The sequence below is a fragment of the Natrix helvetica genome, assembly GCF_964273705.1.
Source record: "Natrix helvetica genome assembly, chromosome: 7".
NCBI lineage: Eukaryota > Metazoa > Chordata > Lepidosauria > Squamata > Natricidae > Natrix > Natrix helvetica.
In genome coordinates, this window is record NC_138558.1 from 64,718,679 (window position 1) to 64,740,361 (window position 21,683).

The 21,683-nt window shown below is 46.9% G+C and overlaps 1 protein-coding gene across 2 annotated transcripts in view; it reads right to left on the reverse strand.

Annotated features, from left to right (window-relative positions):
* Positions 1-21,683, reverse strand: part of PDGFRA (platelet derived growth factor receptor alpha) — a 69,397-nt gene that overhangs the window by 31,447 nt on the left and 16,267 nt on the right. For both annotated transcript variants that reach the window (XM_081959288.1, XM_081959289.1), the window contains exons 2-9: positions 21,615-21,675; positions 11,706-12,020; positions 9,453-9,719; positions 7,893-8,023; positions 6,696-6,867; positions 6,425-6,614; positions 4,511-4,626; positions 325-448 (exon numbers count right to left, since the gene is read on the reverse strand). In XM_081959288.1, the coding sequence (XP_081815414.1) occupies positions 325-448; positions 4,511-4,626; positions 6,425-6,614; positions 6,696-6,867; positions 7,893-8,023; positions 9,453-9,719; positions 11,706-12,020; positions 21,615-21,663 (1,364 nt within the window). In that variant the 5' untranslated portion in view covers positions 21,664-21,675. The remainder of the gene's footprint in view (positions 1-324; positions 449-4,510; positions 4,627-6,424; positions 6,615-6,695; positions 6,868-7,892; positions 8,024-9,452; positions 9,720-11,705; positions 12,021-21,614; positions 21,676-21,683) is intronic.

Here is a 21,683-nt window from a genome sequence, read left to right on the forward strand (position 1 = left end):
TGAGCAATGGGCCATTTTCTGTTCATTTTTGCCCTCCCCAGCCCCAGAAGCATTCTGCAGGCCTCTCAAACTCTCTGCATGCCCCTTTTTTCACAAAAAACGAGGCGTGCAGAGGGGTCGGGAGGCCTGCAGAGTGCTCCTGGGTGCTGGGGAGGGCAAAAACTTTAAAAAAAAATTTACCTCTTCAAAATCTTGGTGCATCTTATACTCCGGTGCGTCTTATAGTCCGAAAAATACGGTATATTATGAAAAGTATAGAGTAAACGTATGATTATACCAGGCAGATAAAGCCACCCGAGGCAGCCCAAAAACCAAAGGCCTTACTTCTTAATGTCCTTGCAAACCAGCCATTCCACATTGGGGAGGGGTGTGCCTTCTGCCAAACATTTGACTGTCTGCCCGGAAGAGCCATGGTGATTATCTATCAGGTCTCGAATTAAAGCTGGAACTGGAAAAGGAAAAATTGGGAAGAGCATGTAAGAGATCTGTGTGCTGGGGGTGGTTTCTTCAGAGACAGTCTATTTCTGAATCCACATCTGCCTGGCAGGCACCGTTGTTTCTTGAGGAAGCTTCAGAAATGGACACAGGAGGGTTTTTTTGCTTGTATTCTCTGAGACAGGACAACCTCCTGCATTATAGAAATGATCTATGCCCGGGATGACAACCTATGGCACGCGTGCCATCTCTATGGGCACGCAAGCCGTTGCCCAGCTCAGCTCCACCCCGCATGGGCATACACCTCCCACCAGCCAGCTGATTTTCAGGTCTCTGCCGTGCACACGGGAGACACAGGAGCTTGCGCGGGAGCAAGGGATTGCAGAGGGTTGGGTGTCACACACACACACACACACACACACACACACACACACACACACAAGCAGCCAGCTTTTGGTTCCAGGAGGCTTCAGGGAGGCCTGCTAGCCCAAAACGGGTCATGAGAGGGGGGGACACATGCATGCACGAGGGGAGCACGGGGAGTCGCACGGGGGTGGGAGTCACATGTGCAGGGGGCAGGGGGCATTGCATTTTGGGTGTAGGCACATGCACGATTTCAGCACACAAGGACAAAAAGGTTAGCCGGCACTGATCTATGCCTATTTACCTTAAATACTTTTCTCTTAACTCAATGAGATGAACTTTAATCAAACACCCGTAAGATTTGACGGTATCAGGCCGTACTGCGATTGCTTTGCCTGAAAGGGAGAGTGTTCTGACCCAGCTACTCAAACACGACAAACCACCAGAAGTGAACTCAGTGATTCCTTTATTAGGAGCTTCAGCAGTCCCAGCAAAAAGCTTCTCTCTCAGCGCAGGCTAACAAGTCTGCCTGCCACATCTATTCATCTCCACCCCCTGCCTTTTATCCCCAGAGCTAGGATGGGGCTTTGCTAGCAGCTGTGGCTCTTCTGTCCCAAGGACCGGCCCATAGATTTCCATTACTCTCCTCTCCTCTGCCTTCTGTGCATCCGCGCATCATGCACTGGGCCCAGCTGTTCCTCTTCTTCCTCATCAGCCACCTCCAGACCTGGGGGCTGTTGACTTTCCATCTGAGGGCTGACGAACGACCCAGGCTCCACCCCTTTCTCTTTCTTTCTGCGGGCTCCATTCCCTCTTCCCCCTCGGAGCTCTCGGGTTGCCTTGCTGCTGTGTCTGACTCCCACTCCGCCTCCTCCTCATCTGATTCGGCTGCAGGAGGGGCCAACAGCCGACAGGCCACAGCAGAGAGCAATTCACCATACCTTTCTTCTAAGTAGGAAGATTGCATTGCTAGATGGCAATACATTGGATATTTTCCCAGAGGTACCCCCAACTAAACGGAGTCACAAGCTGCGTAAGGAAACCTTCTTGAATCTGGTGGGTTTGGGATCTGTTGAACTTCCCTTATTCACAGCCAATATGGCCCAACCCACAGGGTGCTTGCAAATCATGAGAACTGAAATCCATGGAAATCAGTACCATGAAGATAAGTGGTATGAGGCCAAGCTATTTCTTTGTTTTCAGTAGGAACTGATAGTTTATGTCTAGTCCTCTTTTACCAGAGCAAAATTGGAACAAACAACTTGGTCAGCAAGCAAAGCAGTCACCAAGTGAAACTAAGACTGTGCTTATGATTTTACTTCAGCTGTCCTCTGCTTTATAGATCTGAAAAGGTCATAAATGTGAGGATTTGTTACTTTTTCATTACCACTGTAACTGCAAACAGTCACTAAACAAACACTCCAAATACCGACTCCAAGAGGAATTACATCTTCTGAGTTAGCAATATTCTGCTGTTAGATACAGAATATCTGGGACCATTTTGTCAACAATACAGTATAAGCAACTGGATAAGATATTGCTTTTAAAAAGTTTTCTGCCACTATATTTCTATGAAAAAAATGTGAGAAATCAAGACTTAAATTGACTATTTCAACTTAAAAGTTACAAGATTTCCATTAACAGTCAGTTTGCCAATCAGTTAATTTTAAGGTAAAGGTAAAGATTCCCCTCGCACATGTATGCTAGTCGTTCCCGACTCTAGGGGGCGGTGCTCATCTCTGTTTCAAAGCCGAAGAGCCAGCACCGTCTCTGTGGTCATGTGGCCATCATGACTAAACGCTGAAGGCACACGGAACACTGTTACTTTCCCATCAAAGGTGGCCCCTATTTATCTACTTGCATTTTTACATGCTTTCGAACTGCTAGGTTGGCAGAAGCTGGGACAAGTAACGGGAGCTCATTCCGTTATGCAGTGCTAGGGATTCGAACCCCCGAACTTTTGACTTTTCTGATCGACAAGTTCAGCATCTTAGCCCCTGAGCCACCACGTCCCTGTTGGTTAATTTTACCAATATATAAATCCAATCGTCCAGAAGCAGAAGAGACATTCAGATTTTAGTTAAAGCATTGTGCATTGTTAGATCCTGTGGTTAAAAACCACACACTCCTCTCTGTGTCAGAGAGCAAAGCTCTCCCAAAACACCATTTACCATCTGCAAGTTGTATAAAAACATTTATAATCTACGACCCAATTAATTGAGGCTCTTTTTAAGGACACACGTAAATGAAAAGTATCTGATAGCATTGAATGAAAACAGATCTCTATGAACTCTTTCCAAATTTCCTTCTTTAAACTTGGTCATCGGCATAAGTTCTCCACTAAATGCTTATTTTGTTCTGTAATTCCTTATCCCTTTAAGGTGCCCTTTCCTCTCTCCAAATTAAAACCGCATGGATAGGACCACATCTGCCTTTCAGCCAAGCACACCAGATGTTGAAGTACAGTATGTCGACTGAATTAATAATCCCCAGACTATCATCCACTGGTATCAACAAGCAAGCACAATTTTCCTACATAATTTGCTAAGTTACTGACTGAATTTCAGAAGCATTTCATGATGTGAACAGGGGAGTCCATTGAAGGTATTATTGCTGGAATGGTGCAGTCAATCTATATCACTCATGAATTTGATGGAAATAAAGGCCAATGGTTTTGCATTATTATTATCATTATTATTATTATTATTTTCTTACAAGGTCCAGTTCATCTTTGCCCATCTACTGTAATATATTTTTTTCCCCTGAACTTCTTACTTAGGGATGGTTTCCAGCTGCCGCTGCTGCCGGTTCACTCAGGGATGCGCCCCGCACGCACCAACCCGCGCGCATGCACAGTGCAAATTGCTCTGCACATGCACAGAAGGCAAAAACAAGATGGCGGCACCTATGGCGCTGCCGAGAGAACTGGTTTGGGTGTGTGGCAGGCCTAGGTCGCTGCCGGTTCCAGTGACCCAGGCTGCCAAGATGGACAAAGGTGGGTTTTCCTTCGTTTGATCATCACAAGAATTTTGAGATGTGTTACTACTGGCCTTTATAGTTGATCTGGCATTCTAAACTGTTCCTTGATATTATTATATTATATAGCTGATAACCTGGCGTTACCCGGATATTTATTTGTAGGGGGAAAATGTCTGGACCGAAAGTAATTTTTAATGTTGGATTTTCCCCTGTACCAGAGGGAGCCCCTTTATGGAGTACTGTGAAGCTGTTACCATGGCAACTCCACTGCGCTGCACAGTAGAAGCCATTTTAAGGCACAACAGGCTGTATCTTAACAGAACACACATCACAAGGGGTGTTAGTGGTGTCTTAACCACATAATATTTTTCTCCAGAGGGTAAGTCATCTGTGTACCAAGTTTGGTTGAAATTGCTCAAGGCGTTCCAGAGTTATGCTGGAACATACACACACACATACACACATTTTTATAATTATATAGTTACACATTGGACTTGATGTTATATTTATACCTCACATGCTTTTTCCAAATGATGTGTTGTAAAATTGGCTTGTGTGAGCTTGCTTGTTTTCTTGCTAATATCACTGATGAAGTTAGCTATTTGGGTAATGAAATGTCTGTAAGAAAATAAGCAAGCTCAGAGACCACCAAGGACCCCTCTTTTCAACACTGAACTACAAATATTCTCCTTTATTGATATTGATAATGGCTTGTCCCATTTTACAAGTTTACCTCGTACGAGCAGAGAGAAAGTGTATCTTTGGATTTCATCCTCATTCTGGGCTACTAGTGTATAATATCCACTGTCTTCTTCCTTGGCACGAATTAATTTTAATACACTCTGATATCTGTGAGGAGGGGGGGATAAAAAAAACTATGATTAAAAAAATAGCGCAACACAGTAGGAATAAAGTAATTATTTTAATGGAAGCAAAAATATGTGTATAAAAGTCTGGTGAAATTTAAAAATTTACTACCCGTTCTGTGGGCTTAGCTTGGTGGGCGTGGCTGGGGAAGGATACTGCAAAATCCCCATTCCCTCCCCACTCCTGGGGCCAGCCAGAGGTTGCATTTGCCAGTTCTCCAAACTACTCAAAATTTTCACTACCGGTTCTTCAGAACCTGTTAGAACCTGCTGAATTTCACCCCTGATATAAGTAGTATAAGATTCATTAGACCAAAATGTCACCATTCTGGAGTACCTCTTCTCTCTCATCCTAAATCAAATTTATAGCATTTATATTTCTTTTTCCACTGACAGAGTTAAGATCACTGGCCTTACTTCTCTTCAACCAAAGCAAACTGGGGGTGCTGGGACTTATAATCGGACTCAAAAGACAAGGAGCAGACTGATTACACACAACAATCAGCATTGCAACTTCGCAATTAAGAAGCTGGTACAATTGCTGTTACAGTGAAAGATATAGCAGGGGAAGAGGAAGAAAACAGGGAAGTTCAGATTGCAGACATGTTTATTTATTTTATTTTATTTATTTATTTATTTATTTATTTATTTATTTATTTATTTATTTCATCAAGCATGTATTAGATAACAGATATAAATATAAATATGATTATGAATGCATGAAATGGATACGAATAAAAGGGAACATTAGAACAGGGACGGTAGGCACATTGGTGTGCTTATGCACGCCCTTTACAGACATCTTAGGAATGGGGTGAGGTCCACAGTAGACAGTCTAAGGTTAAAGTTTTGGGGGTTTGGGGAAGAAACCACTGAGTCAGGTAGAGCATTCCAGGCATCGACCACTCTGTTGCTGGAGTCGTATTTTCTGCAATCGAGTTTGGAGCGGTTTACCATAAGTTTGTATCTATTGTGTGCTCCGGTGTTGTTGTGGTTGAAGCTGAAGTAGTCATTGCCTGGTAGGACATTGTAGTAGATAATTTTATGTACTATGCTTAGGTCAGACTGAAGGCGGCGTAATTCTAAGTTGTCCTAGCCCAAAATTTCGAGCCTGGTGGCATAAGGGATTCCGTTGTGAGCAGAGGAGTGGAGGACTCTTCTGGTGAAATGTCTCTGGACTCCCTCAATTGTATTATATGCAGTGCGGGTTCCAGACAGATGAGCTGTATTCGAGAATTGGTCTAGCAAATGTTTTGTATGCTCTGGTTAGCAGTACAACATTACCAGAGAAGAAGCTTCACATGATTAGGTTCACAATTCTTAATGGCTTTTTGGCAATGCTGTTACAGTGGGTTCTGGCCCACTGTTGCGAGTATAGAGTCAATATTTTCAATGATTTGGAATGAGAAGGGTTAATAACATTTTAGGAAGGAAAATACAAGAAGGTGTGTGGTTTTTGTAGTGTCGATCTGGCACTGACTGACAAAGCAACGGGGAATAAAGCAGAATTACTCTTATGCTCTGTTCAACCAATACTTAGAATCATAGGGCTGGAGAGGACCTTGGAGGTTAAGGCTATGGGGACAACGACAAAATCATCAGTCAAAAACGGAGTGTATGACGTAGACTGAGAACTAGAGAAAATGTTCAGAGAGGTGTATCATAGAATGAAGCTTATTCAGCAGGGAGAGTAAACAATTTCTGACAAGACACCTTCTTTCACAAATGGAGAATTCAATGGTGAACAAACCCATCAATCTATGACGGACTTGTCCCTTTACCTCGTTTCTTTGATTTGCTTGGAACTGGTTACAATCTCTGTGAGATTCTCCATCAGAGTGACGTTGTCCTTTAGCCAGAACAATTTCGGCTCTGGGTATGCATCGACATAAATTACAAAGTTTTTCACTTCATGTAGATTGACGGCTTCCGTGGGCTTGAAAAGAGGTTCCAAGTCAACAAACCCTTTATCTGTAGGAAGACAATAGTTCCATGACTACCTCTGTTGCCATTCCCATGACTCATAGCGTGAAAAAGAGAAACAAACTCTACCGTGAACATAGATGGCTATCCTTTCCATTTTCTTAAAATCTTTGGTCACATGTCGAACGGCACACTCATAATCCCCACTGTCTTTCACGGATGCATCTGGAATGGTTAAATTATAAATCAGCTTCTGGGTTGGGATTTTGATGTCATCAAGGGTGATTATTCCTTTAGTCTTCTGCATATGGGAGAGACGGAACGGGACAGGTAGTCAAGACAGAAATCTTGTTAAAATAAGATATCTTCAGAAAACATTGTGCTATTTCCATAATGGCGAACCTATGGCACACACGCAACAGGTGGCATGCAATGCCCTCTCTGCGGGCACATGAGCTGTCACCCCAGCTCAACTCAACTGCACATGCACGCATGGCTCCTGCCGGCCAGCTGATTTTCAGGTCTCTGCCGCACATGTGCAGGGGGAGCGGGCTGCATGTGGGAGACGCATGCGCAGGCGGGGGGGATCGCGCGTGCATGCATGAAAAGTGGGGGGAAGTGCAGGGGAGTGCGAGAGGTGCAGGAGGGTGCGTGGGGTGTGGCTTGCCCCCCCGCGGGCTTCCCCCCCCCCCGGCCCATTTTTGCTCCGAGAAGGCTACAGAGAGGCCTACTAGGCCCGGGGAGCACGGGAGAGTGTGTCACACACACACTGCATTATGGGTGCAGTAAAAACGTTAGCCATCATTCTGCAATCTCATCAGCCTCCTTGTCCCCAAGAATTTTCAGAAGAAGTCCCATTCTGGATTCCATAATTGTCAAATCTGTCTAATTATGCGGGTCAGAGAATCCAAACCTTATGGATTAGGCCATGTTAGAGAAGGCCGCTTTGGATTAGGACTTAAAGACATTTGGAAATAATCATGTTCTTTCATCAGCACAAGTGTAACATGTGAGCAGCTATGCAAAAACCATTTTTGTCGTATTATATATATATATATATTCCAGGTTGTTATTACTCTTCCTCTCCCACTTCCTGTCAAACTCATGTGTTACTCATCTCTGCGTAGCATTCGGCAAAGTTCTGCATGCTTGCTAACCGTTAAGTCTTGACAGCTGACCAAGCGAATGCATTTAACAATTGGCCTTTCTTCCCAGTGTTTTTATACAGGCATTTTCTTTTTAAAAAATCAAAATCAAATCAGGACTTAAAAGACCCACCCACGGCCTCCTCCGGTCATTGAGTCAACAACAAAAAGGGATATTTACCGCTTTCCCTGGATAATTCCACTCTAGGTTTACCACTTCGTTATCCAAGACCACACAAGTAACGGTAATGGTTTCTCCGGTTTTATACACGGTCTTGGGGGACTCAATTTCAACACGAAGGGACGTTGGAGCTGGAAGAAGATTAAACATTTTAAGGAAATAATATGCATATAACATCATTCTCTTGAAGACCCTATTTCTCTACCATACATTAAGGAGAACGTCAACATTAAAGATGTGTGGGGAGAAATTTATTAAACTAAATCCAGGGGTGAAATCCTACCGGTTTGGGCAGGTTCTGTAGTAAAAAAAATAGTTAACAAAGAAAAAAAAGTTTGGACGATCAGCTGTGCTATGCAATGGTAGGAAACTTTTTTTAGAACTTTTTTTTAGCATTTGGGGTCTGTCTTTGCTCCCAGGAGGCTTTCCTAAGGCCTGCTAGTCCAAAAATGGGGGATGGGGGTGGGGCGAAAGAGAGAGAGAGAGAGAAAGAGAGAGAGAGAAAGAGGGAGGGAGGGAAAAAGGAGAGGGAGGAAGAACCACAAACCTGGCACTAGACGCATCTTCAGAGGATACCTTGAAAGAGCACAGGGCTGGAAGGGACCTGGAGGTCATCTAGTCCAACCCCCTGCTCCAGCAGAATATTGTTAAAGTGAGTTTCTGTATTTTGATCCCCCCAGTCACATGACTACACAACCATGCCCACCCAGTCACATGACACTCCCACCAAGCCACGCCCACAGAACGGGTAGGGAAAAAAATTAGTTTTCAGCACTGACTAAATCACCGTATTTTTAAAAACTGTTGTTCGTGGGGCCAACTCAAGGCATTTGGGAGGTTTTTGAGCTAAAAGAACAAACAGCATTCTTTGCCATATAAAATAAATAACATGTTTGAATCATTACATGGGTGGAACTGAATCTTTGGGATTCAAAAGCAGGAATCTATTGTAGACGTGGAAGAGGGCACATTGGTGTCTGTTCCCCCAGCATGGAAGAAAGTGAATTATGACCGTTTTGTGCACTAAACACCGTTGCAGCAGCCCCTGGTGAACGTGATCACAATTCAGATACTTGGTAATTGACTCATACATACGACCGTTGCAGTGTCCCAGGGTCATGTGATCACCTTTTGCAACCTTCTGACTAGCAAAGTCAGTGGGGAAGCCAGACTCACTTAACAACTATGTTACTAACTCGTCAATTGCAGTGATTCTCTTAACAATTGTAAAATTCACTTAAGAAATGTCTCACTTGACAACAGAAATGTTGGACTCAATTGTGGTTGTAAGTCGAGGACTACTTGCACTTATAAGATGACCGTGTCTTTAACAAGAAGCAGTTGGGACCTTTTCACAAAGCATCTAAGGCAGTGTTTCTCAACCTTGGCGACTTTAAGCCCTGTGGACTTCAATTCCCAGAATCCCCCAGCCAGCTGGCTGGGGAATTCTGGAAGTTGAAGTCCACAGGACTTAAAGTTACCAAGGTTGAGAAACACTGATCTAAGGAGACTCAAGCGTGTCATTTATCCATTTCGATTGAAAAGCACAAAGAGACGTACCTTTGTAAACATAGATGAAAAATTCGCCAGACTGGAATTCGACTGCTTTGACAGTTGTCTTGCATATGTAGGAGCCCAAAGAGAAGTTTCCAATGAAGCCCAGTCTGTTGTCGTAAGAGGCATACAGAACTTTCCCTTCTCTGTTCATCAGGGTGACTTGAGTGTTAGGATCGGTCGTGCGACAGGGGATAATGGAAGAATTGTCTTCCTCACTGGCCACAATGAACAAATCTTCGGGGGAGGATGGGACAAAGGGAACAGCTGGATCTGTTGAGAATCAGATACTTAACATCAATAGGGTTGGAGGAATAAATACATACATTAATAGTTCAATCTCGAGCCTTCATTCCATGCGTTGTACAATAATATGAGTTATTCCAGTAGTTGAACCAAAACTTCCAAGTCCATATTCCAATTTTCCTAATCTTCCCATTTTTTATTTTTGGCTTTAGGTTTTTCCAATTCCAAATTTATTAACAAAGTTCTTCTTGGTCTCAGTACTCTCTCACCGATAGTTGTCTCCTCCTTTCTCTCCGTCCTCCGCATTCCAAGTGATGATTAGCCACTAGCTTAGTTCCGGGAAATTTTTAAGCTCCAAAATTTGTTTCTCTTACTCTTACATCGGCCAATCTTCCTCTGGATCAAACACTCCGTCCGCTTCTCCGCACCTGCACAAATCTTGTTCCAGATGCCCCGTCTCCAGAGCAGTCATATGAAGATGGCTGCCACCCCCGCTGCCGATTCCCAGAGAGCTTTGAATCGGACCTGTTGGGGAGCTTGCCTCGCCCCTCACAGGCGTCCAAAATGCCTCTCCTTGTGCCCCGTCCCTTCAAGATGGTTCCAATCCACAAAGGACCTCTCAACGATGGCTTGCCAGCTGGGTTTTCACATAGCTCAACAGAGCTCATTATTTCCCCAGCCGTTCTCACCGGGACGCTTTCCATATTCCAGCCATAATCAGAAGGTGGGGACCCTTAGTAGACACGTGGGTTATTATAAAGGCAAAATCGTTCATGCTTTAAATCTTGAGTTAAGTCTTGGAAGGGGCCCCCTGGCCATGGGCCATGGCAGGGGTGGGTTCCGGCTTCTACTGCTGGTTTGCTCAGGAATGCACTTCGGGCGCACTATGCGCAAATGCACAGTAGTAAAAAAGTTGCTTCTGCGCATGCACAGAAGCAAAAAACAAGATGGTGCCACCTATGGCTCTGCCAATAGGACCAGTTGAGGGGCGTGGCCAGCCGAGTTACTACCTACTCATCCGGACCGGTCCAAACCGGTAGGAACCCACCTCTGGTCCATGGCCACAAAAGTTATTTAAAGAGGGTCCGTGGTGAAGCATAGGTTGAGAACCACTGAATGTTTCAGTTGTTGTAAGTCAAAGAGATACAGTAGAAGCTACTTGTCTCTCTAGCCCAGGGTGTCAAATTCAAGGCCCATGGGCCAGATTTGGCCCACAGGGTACTTAGATCTGGCCCACGGGGCCACCCGGGAAACAGCAAAGCACCGGCCAGCAGTGCCTCTGCCAGTGAAAACAAAGCCAGGAAGGGACATGTGCAGCCCTCCTGAGCTCTGTTTTCATTGGCAGAGGGTTGCAGGAGGCCGGACCTTCACTGGCAACTTGGGAGCCCATTTTTGCTGGCAGTGCACCTGGGCCACCATGAGCACTCCAACATGAGTGACATTGAGCTGGCCATGCCCAATGTCAGATTCGAGTTAATGTCAGGCTTCCAAATAGCATCCAAAAGTAAATCAGAGTCCAAGGCAAAAGATTCCTCAAAGTTCCAATTTATTAAGTGAGCCATGTTGGCACACCTGGGAAAACCCGAATCTGAAAGCTTCCCGGTTTTCCCCACCCAGTTAAAATACCCACAAATCCATCACATGGCCCAATCTTCCACTGCCATTCTGGCAGTTCCACCCATCCAGTTCCGGCCCGGTGCAGAGGTGCAAAGACAAAGGATGACCTTGGCTTTCTAAAAAGAAGTTTGTTATGGCTACATAGCATCTAACTCCATACTATCCCCCCTCCCATTTTCCCACAATAGAAAATGCATAGTAGAATAATAGAAAGTGTGGCAGGCCAAAAATCCCCCCAAAAAGATGGCTGCATGCCTGGCCACCCCCCCAAGGTCAAACACAACCCTGATGCAGCCCTCAATGAAACCGACAAACTGCAGGCAGCCGGCAGGCAGCAGAAGTAGCCTGCAGTGCTGCACTCTAGCCACTGCGCCACCGTGGCTCAAATCAACTCACCTGGCACAAAAATGTAGATCTCTTTCCCCTCCACCTCTCCATCTTCCTCTTGAGAGTGATTATAATAACAAATGTATAATCCGGTGAGAGAAGCTGAAACGTTTGCCACTTCAAGGACAGTCACAAAAAGGCCACTGTTGTTCTCTTCGTTTCTGATGGTTATGGAATGGTTGCCCTCTGGGATGGGATGCTGCCAGCTGACTTCGCTGTCTCCAAAACATTTCAAGGTGAAGGAGCCGTTCAGCTGCACCACCAATTGCTCTTCGTTTGGAAGAATAGTGGGAAGCAAACTCTGGCAGGAGATGATGCATAACCCTACGGAAAGAAAGCACGCCGTGTTACCACGAGGAACATGTTTTAATCTCAAGGAAGTGACCATCAACTCCTTCGGGCCATTTCCATCAGTGCCTCTCTGGGGGGGAAAAGTCAACAGGAATAAAATCAACAGGACAAAAACCGAGAGAGTTAAACGTCCTTCCAAGAGAAATGGTGCTGTAAGGTCTCCTGCTTGAGTGGGGGATTGCACTAGATCAGGGGTCAGCAACCCATGGCTCTATGGCAGGGGTGTCCAAAGTTGGCAACTTTAAGACTTGTGGACTTCAACTCCCAGAATTCCCCAGCCAGCTCTGCTCTGCTGGCTGGGGAATTCTGGGAGTTGAAGTCCACAAGTCTTAAAGTTGCCAACTTTGGACACCCCTGCTCTAGGGCTGCATGTGGCTCTTTCATCCCTCTGTTGCAGCTCCCTGTTGCTCAAAATATGTGTCACAACCGCCAATGTGCGACACCCGCTGGCACCTGATTTATTGAGCTTTTCAACCCCTGGTAGGCCAACCATGTTTAAATCCAAGAAAAGGAAAGTTTCAGAAGAAAACAGAATGTTTAATTCAACTACATATGCTAGTTTTGGGACTCCCTCTGTTTTCTTTTCAGTGGGAAACGGGTCCAAATGGCTCTTTGAGTGACTAAGATTGCCGATCCTTGATGACTTGCAAGATCCCTTCTAATTCTGTTATTCTGTTTCTGGAATCTGTTTCTTTTCAAACCAGTTTGCAATATTTGATTACAGGTAATCCTCGACTTATGACCACAATTGAATCCAAAGTTTTTGTTGCTAAGCAAGACACTTAAGTTTTGTCCCATTTTACGACCTTCCTGGCCGCAATTGTTAAGTGAACCATCGCAGTTGTTAATAGTAAGCACAGTTGTTCAGGGAATCTGGTTTCCCGATTGACTTTACTTGTCAGAAGGTCGCAAAAGGGGATCGTGCGAGCCCCCAGGACACAGTGACGGTCATAAATATGAACCAGTCTCCAAGCGTGTGAATTTTGATCACATGACCACCGGGCTGCTGCAACGTTGTAGGTGTGAAAAGCAGTCGTAAGTCTCTTTCTTTCCAGTGCCCTTGCAACTTTGAACGGTCACTAAATGAACTGTTGTAAGTCGAAGACTACCTGTATTGTGATTACAAGTAGTTGTGAAGCATTCCCAAACTGCACAGTAAATACATTTGCTTGGGAGCACGTTAGACATTTTGCAAAGCTTGGCTTTTCTGTTCATTTATACTTAGTTTTTATTATATTGTTCCCAAGAGTTTTTGTAGAAGTCAAGCCCAAATAACGATATGTGTTTCCAAAATAGCATTATGTTGCACTATACTTTCTATACTGCAAATTTCAAACTGGACCTGGCGGTAGCATATTTCCAATAACATAGAACAATGAGGGTGAACCTTTTTTGGCTCGCGTGCCAAAAGCGGGGGGAGCCCAGGGGGTCGTGCGCATGACCAGCACTCTCCCCCTTTTTTGGGCATGCTTTTATCGCCCTCCCCAGGTTCCAGAGGCTTTATAGGAGCCTGAGGAGGGTGAAAACAGCCTCCCAACACCACCCACCACCCGAGGCCCTCCAGAGGCTTCAGGAGCTTCCCTAAAGCCTCCGGAGCACGAAAAAATGACCCCATGATCAAACCTGAAGTCACTTCCGGTTTGCTCGTGGGGTCATTTTTTGCTCTCCGGAGCCTTCAGGGAAGCCTCCTAAAGGCTCCAGAGGGCTAAAACCGGCCCTACGAGCAAACCGAAAGTACATTCCTGAACTTCCAATTTGCCTGTAAGCCTCCGGAGGGCGAAAAATGGCCTCAAAAGGCTGAAATTAGCATGCGCGTGCTGGCCAGCTGACAGGGCAACGCCTTGCATACCCTGACAAATGGCTCTGGAGTTTCTGGAGGCAAGCTGTTCCACTGGTTAATTGCCCTCACTGTTAGGAATGGAATGCAATAGAGTAGATACATAGAAGGGATCTTGGAGGTCTTCTAGTCCAACCCCCTGGTTAGGCCGGAAACCCTATACCGTTTCAGCCAAATAGCTATCCAACATCTTCTTAAAGACTTCCAGTGTTGGGGCATTCACAACTTCTGGAGGCAAGCTGTTCCACTGCTGAATTGTTCTCATTGTCAGGACATTTCTCCTTAGTTCTAAGTTGCTTCTCTCCTTAATTAGTTTCCATCCATTGCTTCTTGTTCTACAGTCTGATGCTTTGAAGAATAGCTTGGCTCCCTCTTCTTTGTGGCAACCCCTGAGATATTGGAAGACTGCTATCATGTCTCCCCAGTCCTTCTTTTCATTAAACTAGACATACCCAGTTCCTGCAACCGTTCTTCATATGTTTTAGCCTCTAGTCCCCTAATCCTCTTGGTTGCTCTGCACTGCACCCTTTCTAGAGTCTCAACATCTTTCTTACACTGTGGCAACCGAAAATAAATGCAGTATTCCAAGTGTGGCCTTACCAAGGCATATTTCTTGTTCAAAAGACAGTCAGATCCTCCTCAAAACCCAAGAAACTTAGTATGTCCTGTCTACAAATTGGGCGCCTGCCAAATAAATCAATACATATTTTACCCTGGGCCAAACTTAGCTATTAACTTCACCTTTCTCTAAAATTCCTGGTGGAGCTTTTCCAGCTCTGACCCAGAAAATGCATGATATTCAGACCTTGTTGCTTTTGGGTCTGAGTATGCCATGCTTAACATTCTTGAAGATTTGTGTTAGATTCGGGCAACGAGAGAACAGACTGCGGACACGTAGTGACTTATCAGCTCTTTATTAGTAGTAGTAGTGATCCAGCTTGCCCTGTGGACGGAGGGTTCCCCTTTTATAGGAATCGGGTACGCCTCTCGACCAATCAGAGCGATACCTGTTTCCCGCCGTAGCGGCGGACCAGAGAGGAGACTTGCTGCGATATATGCTAATATCTAACACCCCTCCCCTCTTAGACGGCGCATTACGGTTGGTTACATAGTCCTTAAGATATGATGGTGTTTGCCTTACACGGGTAGAACGTCGCAGTTCTGGTTGATCTGGAGTAGTTTCAGGATCGGTTGCTTTCTCTGCTTCACGTTCGGGGGTCTGCAGACTTTCGTTGTTTTGGCGTTGTTCGGGTTCTCTCTCGACCTCTTGTTCTACCCTGGGCTCGTAGGTGTCGTGGTTCTCTGTGTTGGGGATCTCGAGTGGCTGACTTTGTGCTGGCAGGTAGTTTCCATCGTCAGCCCTCAGGTCTGAGTGTGCCAGGCGACCCCGTAGTTGATCGATGTGCCTTTTCCAATTCCGTCCATCTTCAAGCTCTAACAGATACGATTGTGGACCCGTGATGCCAATGACCTTTGCCGGCATCCACAATGTTCCCCCTGCATAGTTGTGGGCGTATACTGAATCCCCTATGCTAAAACTCCGAATTTTGCTCGTCGAGTCTGGGGGCGCTGTGGCAGAGTAATTTGGGTGAAGACGGTCCAGGTGAGACCGTAGACGGCGGCCCATGAGTAGTTCAGCGGGGCTCCTACCCGTCGTTGCGCTGGGGGTAATATGTTGAATTAATAGGTAATGATCAATGCGTGTTTGCCAATCACCTGGACCCATCCTAGCGAGGGCCTCTTTTGCGGATCGCACCATTCTCTCCGCCTGTCCGTTTGATGCCGGATGGAATGGCGCGACGAGGGCGTGCCGAATCCCCTGACCTGCTAAGTACGTTTCGAATTGCATGGCCGTGAACTGGGGCCCGTTATCGGAGAGCAGGAGGTCGGGCAGGCCATGAGTGGTGAAAAGTCGCCGTAGAACCTTAATGACTGCCTCTGCCATGGTTGAAGTCATTAGGACTACTTCTAGCCATTTGGAGTATGCATCCACAACTATAAGGAAGGTCTGACCTTGGACTGGCCCTGCGAAGTCGATGTGTATTCGCGACCAGGGTGCTTTAGGCTTTTCCCATTCTGTGGCGGGCGCTTCCGGGGGTGCTGGTCTCGATTCCTGGCCTGGATCGCAAGTGGCCACCCATTCCTCTATCTCTTTGTCCATGTTTGGCCACCACACGTAACTTCTTGCTAACGCCTTCATCCTAACTATCCCCGGATGCCCAACATGTAATGCATCTAACACATTTCTACGTAATGCATAAGGAATAACAACTCGATCCCCCCACAATAAACAACCTTGTAACACTGAGAGTTCATCCCGTTTTGACCAAAACATTTTGAATTCCGGGCCCACGTTTCCCTTCAGCCACCCCCTCCAAACCCAAGTTTGAACTTGCTTTATTATATTGTCCTTAGAAGAGAACCTTGCAACGTCGCAGGAAGAAACCGGTCCTGAGTCCAAACAGTCAATGAGCAGCACCGGTACTTCGGGAGTGGGGTCTGGCAAAAGGTCCGGTAGTGGGCAACGGCTGAGTGCGTCTGCGTGTCCTATAGTGGAGCCCGGTCGATGTATCAGCTTGTATGAATATGCAGCCAGGAAAACAGTCCACCTGGTCATGCGTGGAGAAAGGGAGACTGGTGTGGGGTGGTTTCCCGCCAAGAATCCCAACAGCGGTTTGTGATCCGTAATCAGTTCGAAGTCGCGCCCATAGAGGTATTCATGAAAACGTTTAACTCCAGCGACAGCGGCTAACGCTTCCCTGTCCATCTGGCTGTAGTTCCTCTCAGCCGATGAAAGAGTCCTGGAGTAGAAGGCGATGGGTGCTTCGTTCCCGTTTGGCATTCTGTGGCTGAGGACTGCGCCGACGCCGAATGGGGATGCATCGCAGGTCAATACCAGTGGTAGCGTCTGGCTGTATTGAACTAGTAGCGAGTCAGTGGTGAGCAAACGCTTTACTGCGGCAAAAGCTGCTGCTTCGGATCGTCCCCATCTCCATGTTGCGTTCCTCTGGAGTAGTCGATGTAATGGCTCAGCAACGGTCGCCTTCTGTCTCAGAAAAACACTGTAGAAGTTAAGTAGTCCGAGGAAGGCCTGCAACTCGGTCTGATTTCGTGGTGTGGGGGCGTCCTGGATCGCCTTAATTTTCTTTGAAGTGGGGTGTATTCCCTGACCATCAATTCTATATCCCAGGAATTCTACGCTAGGCACGTTAATTTGGCATTTCTCCTTTTTGAGGCGGAGGCCCTTTTCTCTGATTCTGGCCAAAACAGATCTGACTCTTTTTAATAGTTGCTCCTCGTTTGCAGCGGACACCAAGATGTCGTCAAAATAGGGGACGACTCCCGGTATCCCTTGCAAAAGCCGTTCCATGACGCTCTGGAACAGACCTGGAGCAATACTCACACCGAATTGTAGCCGGTTGCATTTGAATGCTCCTCTATGCGTCACTATAGTTTGGGCCTCCGCTGTGGCGCTATCCACGGGCAACTGCTGGTAAGCTTGTGCCATGTCTAATTTAGCAAATATCTTTCCTGGCCCCAACGAGTGCAATAAGTGTTGTACTACTGGCACAGGATATGCGCTTTGTTGTAGCGCGACATTAATTGTGCATTTATAGTCCGCGCTGATGCGGACTGACCCGTCTGGTTTAACTGGGGTCACAATGGGAGTTTCCCAGCACGCGTGATCCACCAGCTCAAGGATTCCTTGCTCCACTAACTTATCGATCTCTTTATCTATTTTTGGGCGGAGTGCAAAAGGCACTCGTCTCGGTTTAAGTCGGATTGGCGCCACTTTGGGGTCTAAATTGAATGAGATTGGTTTACCCACATACTTACCAAGACCGGGGCTGAACACATCCTCGAACTCCTTAAAAATCTGCTCAGCGCTGCTGTTCTCCACGGCGTTGATCCCGGTGACTTCTAACCCCAAGGCTTCAAACCAATCTAGTCCTAGAAGGTTCTGTAACGGAGCGCTGGTGATGGTCACGGGCAGCTGGGCTACGATGTCCTTGAAACGAATTTGGAACGTGCCTTGGCCCACGATGGGGACTCGGTTCCCCTGGTAGTCTCGTAGCAGGATGTCTGGTGCGCGTAGTTGGCTCTTTTTGAGGCTAGGGTTAGCCTGTTTCATCGATGCCCATGAAATGATCGTCAAGGACGATCCTGTGTCAACTTCCAGCTCGCAAGGAGAGCCCTCCAAGAGGACTGTGACTTTCAGCTTTTTAGGCCGCTTGGTGCGGACCTGACTTATTGATGTGAGATACGTTCGCAATTCCTCTCTCTGGGTCAGCTCTATCTCAGCATCTGTATCCTGAAAATACTCTCGTTGAGCGTCTTGGTAGAACGCTCTCTCAGCTCTTTGTGTATAATCTCTCTGGGAATACGCCCTTTCAGCTCTATGGGAATTGTCTCTCTGGGTAAACACTTGTGGATTCCTCTCTGGGCGCCCTTTTTGATTTCGCCAAGCCCCTGGGTTGGGCTTCTGTTGGCGGTACGCAGGCGGCTGCCGTGAGGCAGGGACTTCGCTCCGGCACACTCGTGCGATGTGCCCAAGTTTGTTGCAGTGTGAACAAACAACGTTCCTGAACCGACAGGTAGACCGGGGGTGATTCCCTCCGCAGCTTGCGCTGGGCGGCAAGCGGAATCCGGGTCTCCCCCCAGGCCTCATGTGACTGCTCCGCATCAGGTGACTGTCCTCGAACTCGGGATCCTCGTAGTCGGGGTTGGTGTCCTCGTAGTGGACTCTGGTTTGTCTGGGTGCTGGCTGGCTTATTTTGAATCCGTGTTGTATGCTTTCCGATGATCTTTCCGCTGACTCGGATGCCCTTGCTTCGTTTAGCGCTATTTGTAGGGTTAAATTTGGGTTTGCCAACAGCCTTTTTTGTAGCGAAATGTCTCTTAACCCACAAACAAATTGTGCCAGGATATGCTCGTCCAGATCCCTGAACTCGCAGTTAGTTGATGCTTTACGTAGGGCTGCAACATATTGGTTGATTGACTCTCCCGCCTTCTGGTTCCGCGTGTTGAATTCCTGGCGGCAAACATGGCGGGAAGGTTTTGGCGCGTAATGAGTCTGTAGAGTCTGTTGCAACGCCGTCCATGATACCGCTTGTATTGGAGTAGGCGTGGTGAGGTCTCTGGCCGTGTTGAAGACTTCTCGCCCACAGTAGCCGAGGAAAATGTTTTTCTTTCGGGCATCTGTTATCCCCGTGTATTCGTTTGCTTCGAGAAAACACTCGAAACGAATCATGAAAGCCTCCCATTCGTCGTTCGTTGGGTCGAATGGAGCGGGTGGAGTGTGCATCGCCATCTTCTCTTCGTTTGAATTTGCCGCGCTGCGGTGACCTGAGATGGCTGCCGGAATTTCTGCCGAATTCCTGGGCTGGATCGAATCCTGAGATTCTGAAGTAGCTCTCTTCGTCCTATCTGTCTCTCGATCCCACCTTCATCGCCAATGTTAGATTCGGGCAACGAGAGAACAGACTGCGGACACGTAGTGACTTATCAGCTCTTTATTAGTAGTAGTAGTGATCCAGCTTGCCCTGTGGACGGAGGGTTCCCCTTTTATAGGAATCGGGTACGCCTCTCGACCAATCAGAGCGATACCTGTTTCCCGCCGTAGCGGCGGACCAGAGAGGAGACTTGCTGCGATATATGCTAATATCTAACAATTTGCACCCATGATCTCCCTTCTGGGAAGAGAAATGAGGCACGATGAGAGAAATCAAAGCAGCTTTTTTTCTCTCTCCACGCAATGCCAGGAGATAAAATATATTTCTGATGCTGTTTCTGGGACCAGAACTGGCCTATGAAAATGAGAGTGAAGTGAATTGAATGTGTTTGCTCAAGCAACAGGCTAGAATTCTGTAATGCAGGCCACTTCTTGCAACTCCCCATCGACTGGAAAGGCTGGCAAAGGAGATCTAAAATACCTGGAGAAAGTACCGTATTTTTCGGAGTATAAGACGCACCTTTTTCCCTCACCGTTTTACGGTGGTTCTCCTCCTACCTGTCGGATCGGTCACAGTTTGTGTTGACTGGAGGGCAGAGATCGACCCCCAGGCGCGTCACTTGTGGGGTGCCCCAGGGGTCGGTTCTCTCACCCCTCCTGTTCAACATATACATGAAACCGCTGGGCGAGATCATCCGTGGTTTTGGGATACGGTATCATCAATATGCTGATGATACCCAACTTTTCATCTCTACCCCAAACCACCCAAACGATGCCCTCGACGTGATGTCCCGATGCCTGGAGGCTGTGTGGATCTGGATGGGGAGGAACAGGCTCAAGCTCAATCCCTCCAAGACTGAGTGGCTGTGGTTCCCGGCATCCCGATTTGTAACTCTTGTTCCATCTTTGATGACAGGGGGAGAAATTTTAGCCCCCTCAGAGAAGGCTCGCAATCTGGGAGTCCTCCTGGATACGCGGCTTAGTTTAGAAGAACACCTGACGGCCGTGACCAGGGGGGCCTTTCACCAGGTTCGCCTGGTACGCCAGTTGCGCCCCTTCCTGGATCGGGATGCTCTGTGCACAGTCACTCATGCCCTCGTCCTTTCTCGCCTGGACTACTGCAATGCTCTCTACATGGGGCTGCCCTTGAAGAGCACCCGGAGGCTTCAGCTGGTCCAGAATGCGGCCGCGCGGGTTGTCATGGGGGTACCTAGGTGCTCCCATGTCACACCCCTTTTAGGCGGCCTGCACTGGTTGCCGGTTGTTTTCCGGGTGCGATTCAAGGTATTAATTATGACCTTTAAAGCGCTCCATGGCTTAGGCCCAGGGTACCTGCGAGACCACCTACTGCCACCAGTAGCCTCCACCGTCCAGTACGATCCCACAGAGTTGGCCTCCTCAGGGTGCCGTCGGCCAAGCAGTGTCGGATGGTGACCCCCAGGGGGAGAGCCTTCTCTGTGGGAGCGCCTTCCCTCTGGAATGAGCTGCCCCCGGAGCTCCGCATAATCCCTGACCTCCGGTCCTTCCGACGCGCCCTAAAAAGTTGGCTTTTCCAGCAAGCCGGCCTGGCCTGTTAATGTTAATGTTAATGTTAATGTTAATGTTAATGTTAATTTATTTTAAATGTACTGTTTCTTTTTTTAAAAAAAATGGTTTGGTCTTTTTGGAATTGGGTTTAATCTTTTTTTTAACTTTTGTGATGTGTGTTTTTAATGTTGTACGCCGCCCTGAGTCCTTTGGAGAAGGGCGGCATATAAATCCAAATAAACTAAACTAAACTAAAAAAGAGGCTGAAAATCTGTGTGTGTCTTATACACTGAATACAGCATTTTTTCCCTCCCGAAACCCCTCCTCCTTCATCAAAATGGCCATGCATAGCCTTTAGGAGGCTTTCAGAGTGCTCCTGGGGGCTGAGGAGGGCAAAAATGAGCAAAAAACGGGCCATTTTTTGCTCACTTTTGCCCTCCCCCCAGCCCCAGGAGCACTCTACAAGCCTCCTAAAGGCTATTCATGCCCTTTAAAAAAATACATTTTCATGAAAAACGGGCTGTTTTGGGGAGGTCTGCAGAGTGCAAAACCTTTTTAAAAAATTTGCCTCTTCAAAATCTTGGTGCGTCTTATACTCTGGTGCGTCTTATACTCCGGTGCGTCTTATATTCTGAAAAATATGGTAATCGGGCTGCTTGTTCCAGGCTTAAGCAGGGTGGATTTTAACCAAAGAGGCTATCTGACAAATGCTAAAGGTGGCAAAAATATTCCATTGAAGGCAACTTCTTACCTGCCAGGAGGTAGCCCAAGATCAATAATTCTTTTCCGGAAGGACCCATAGCAGAGGTCAACTGAAAAC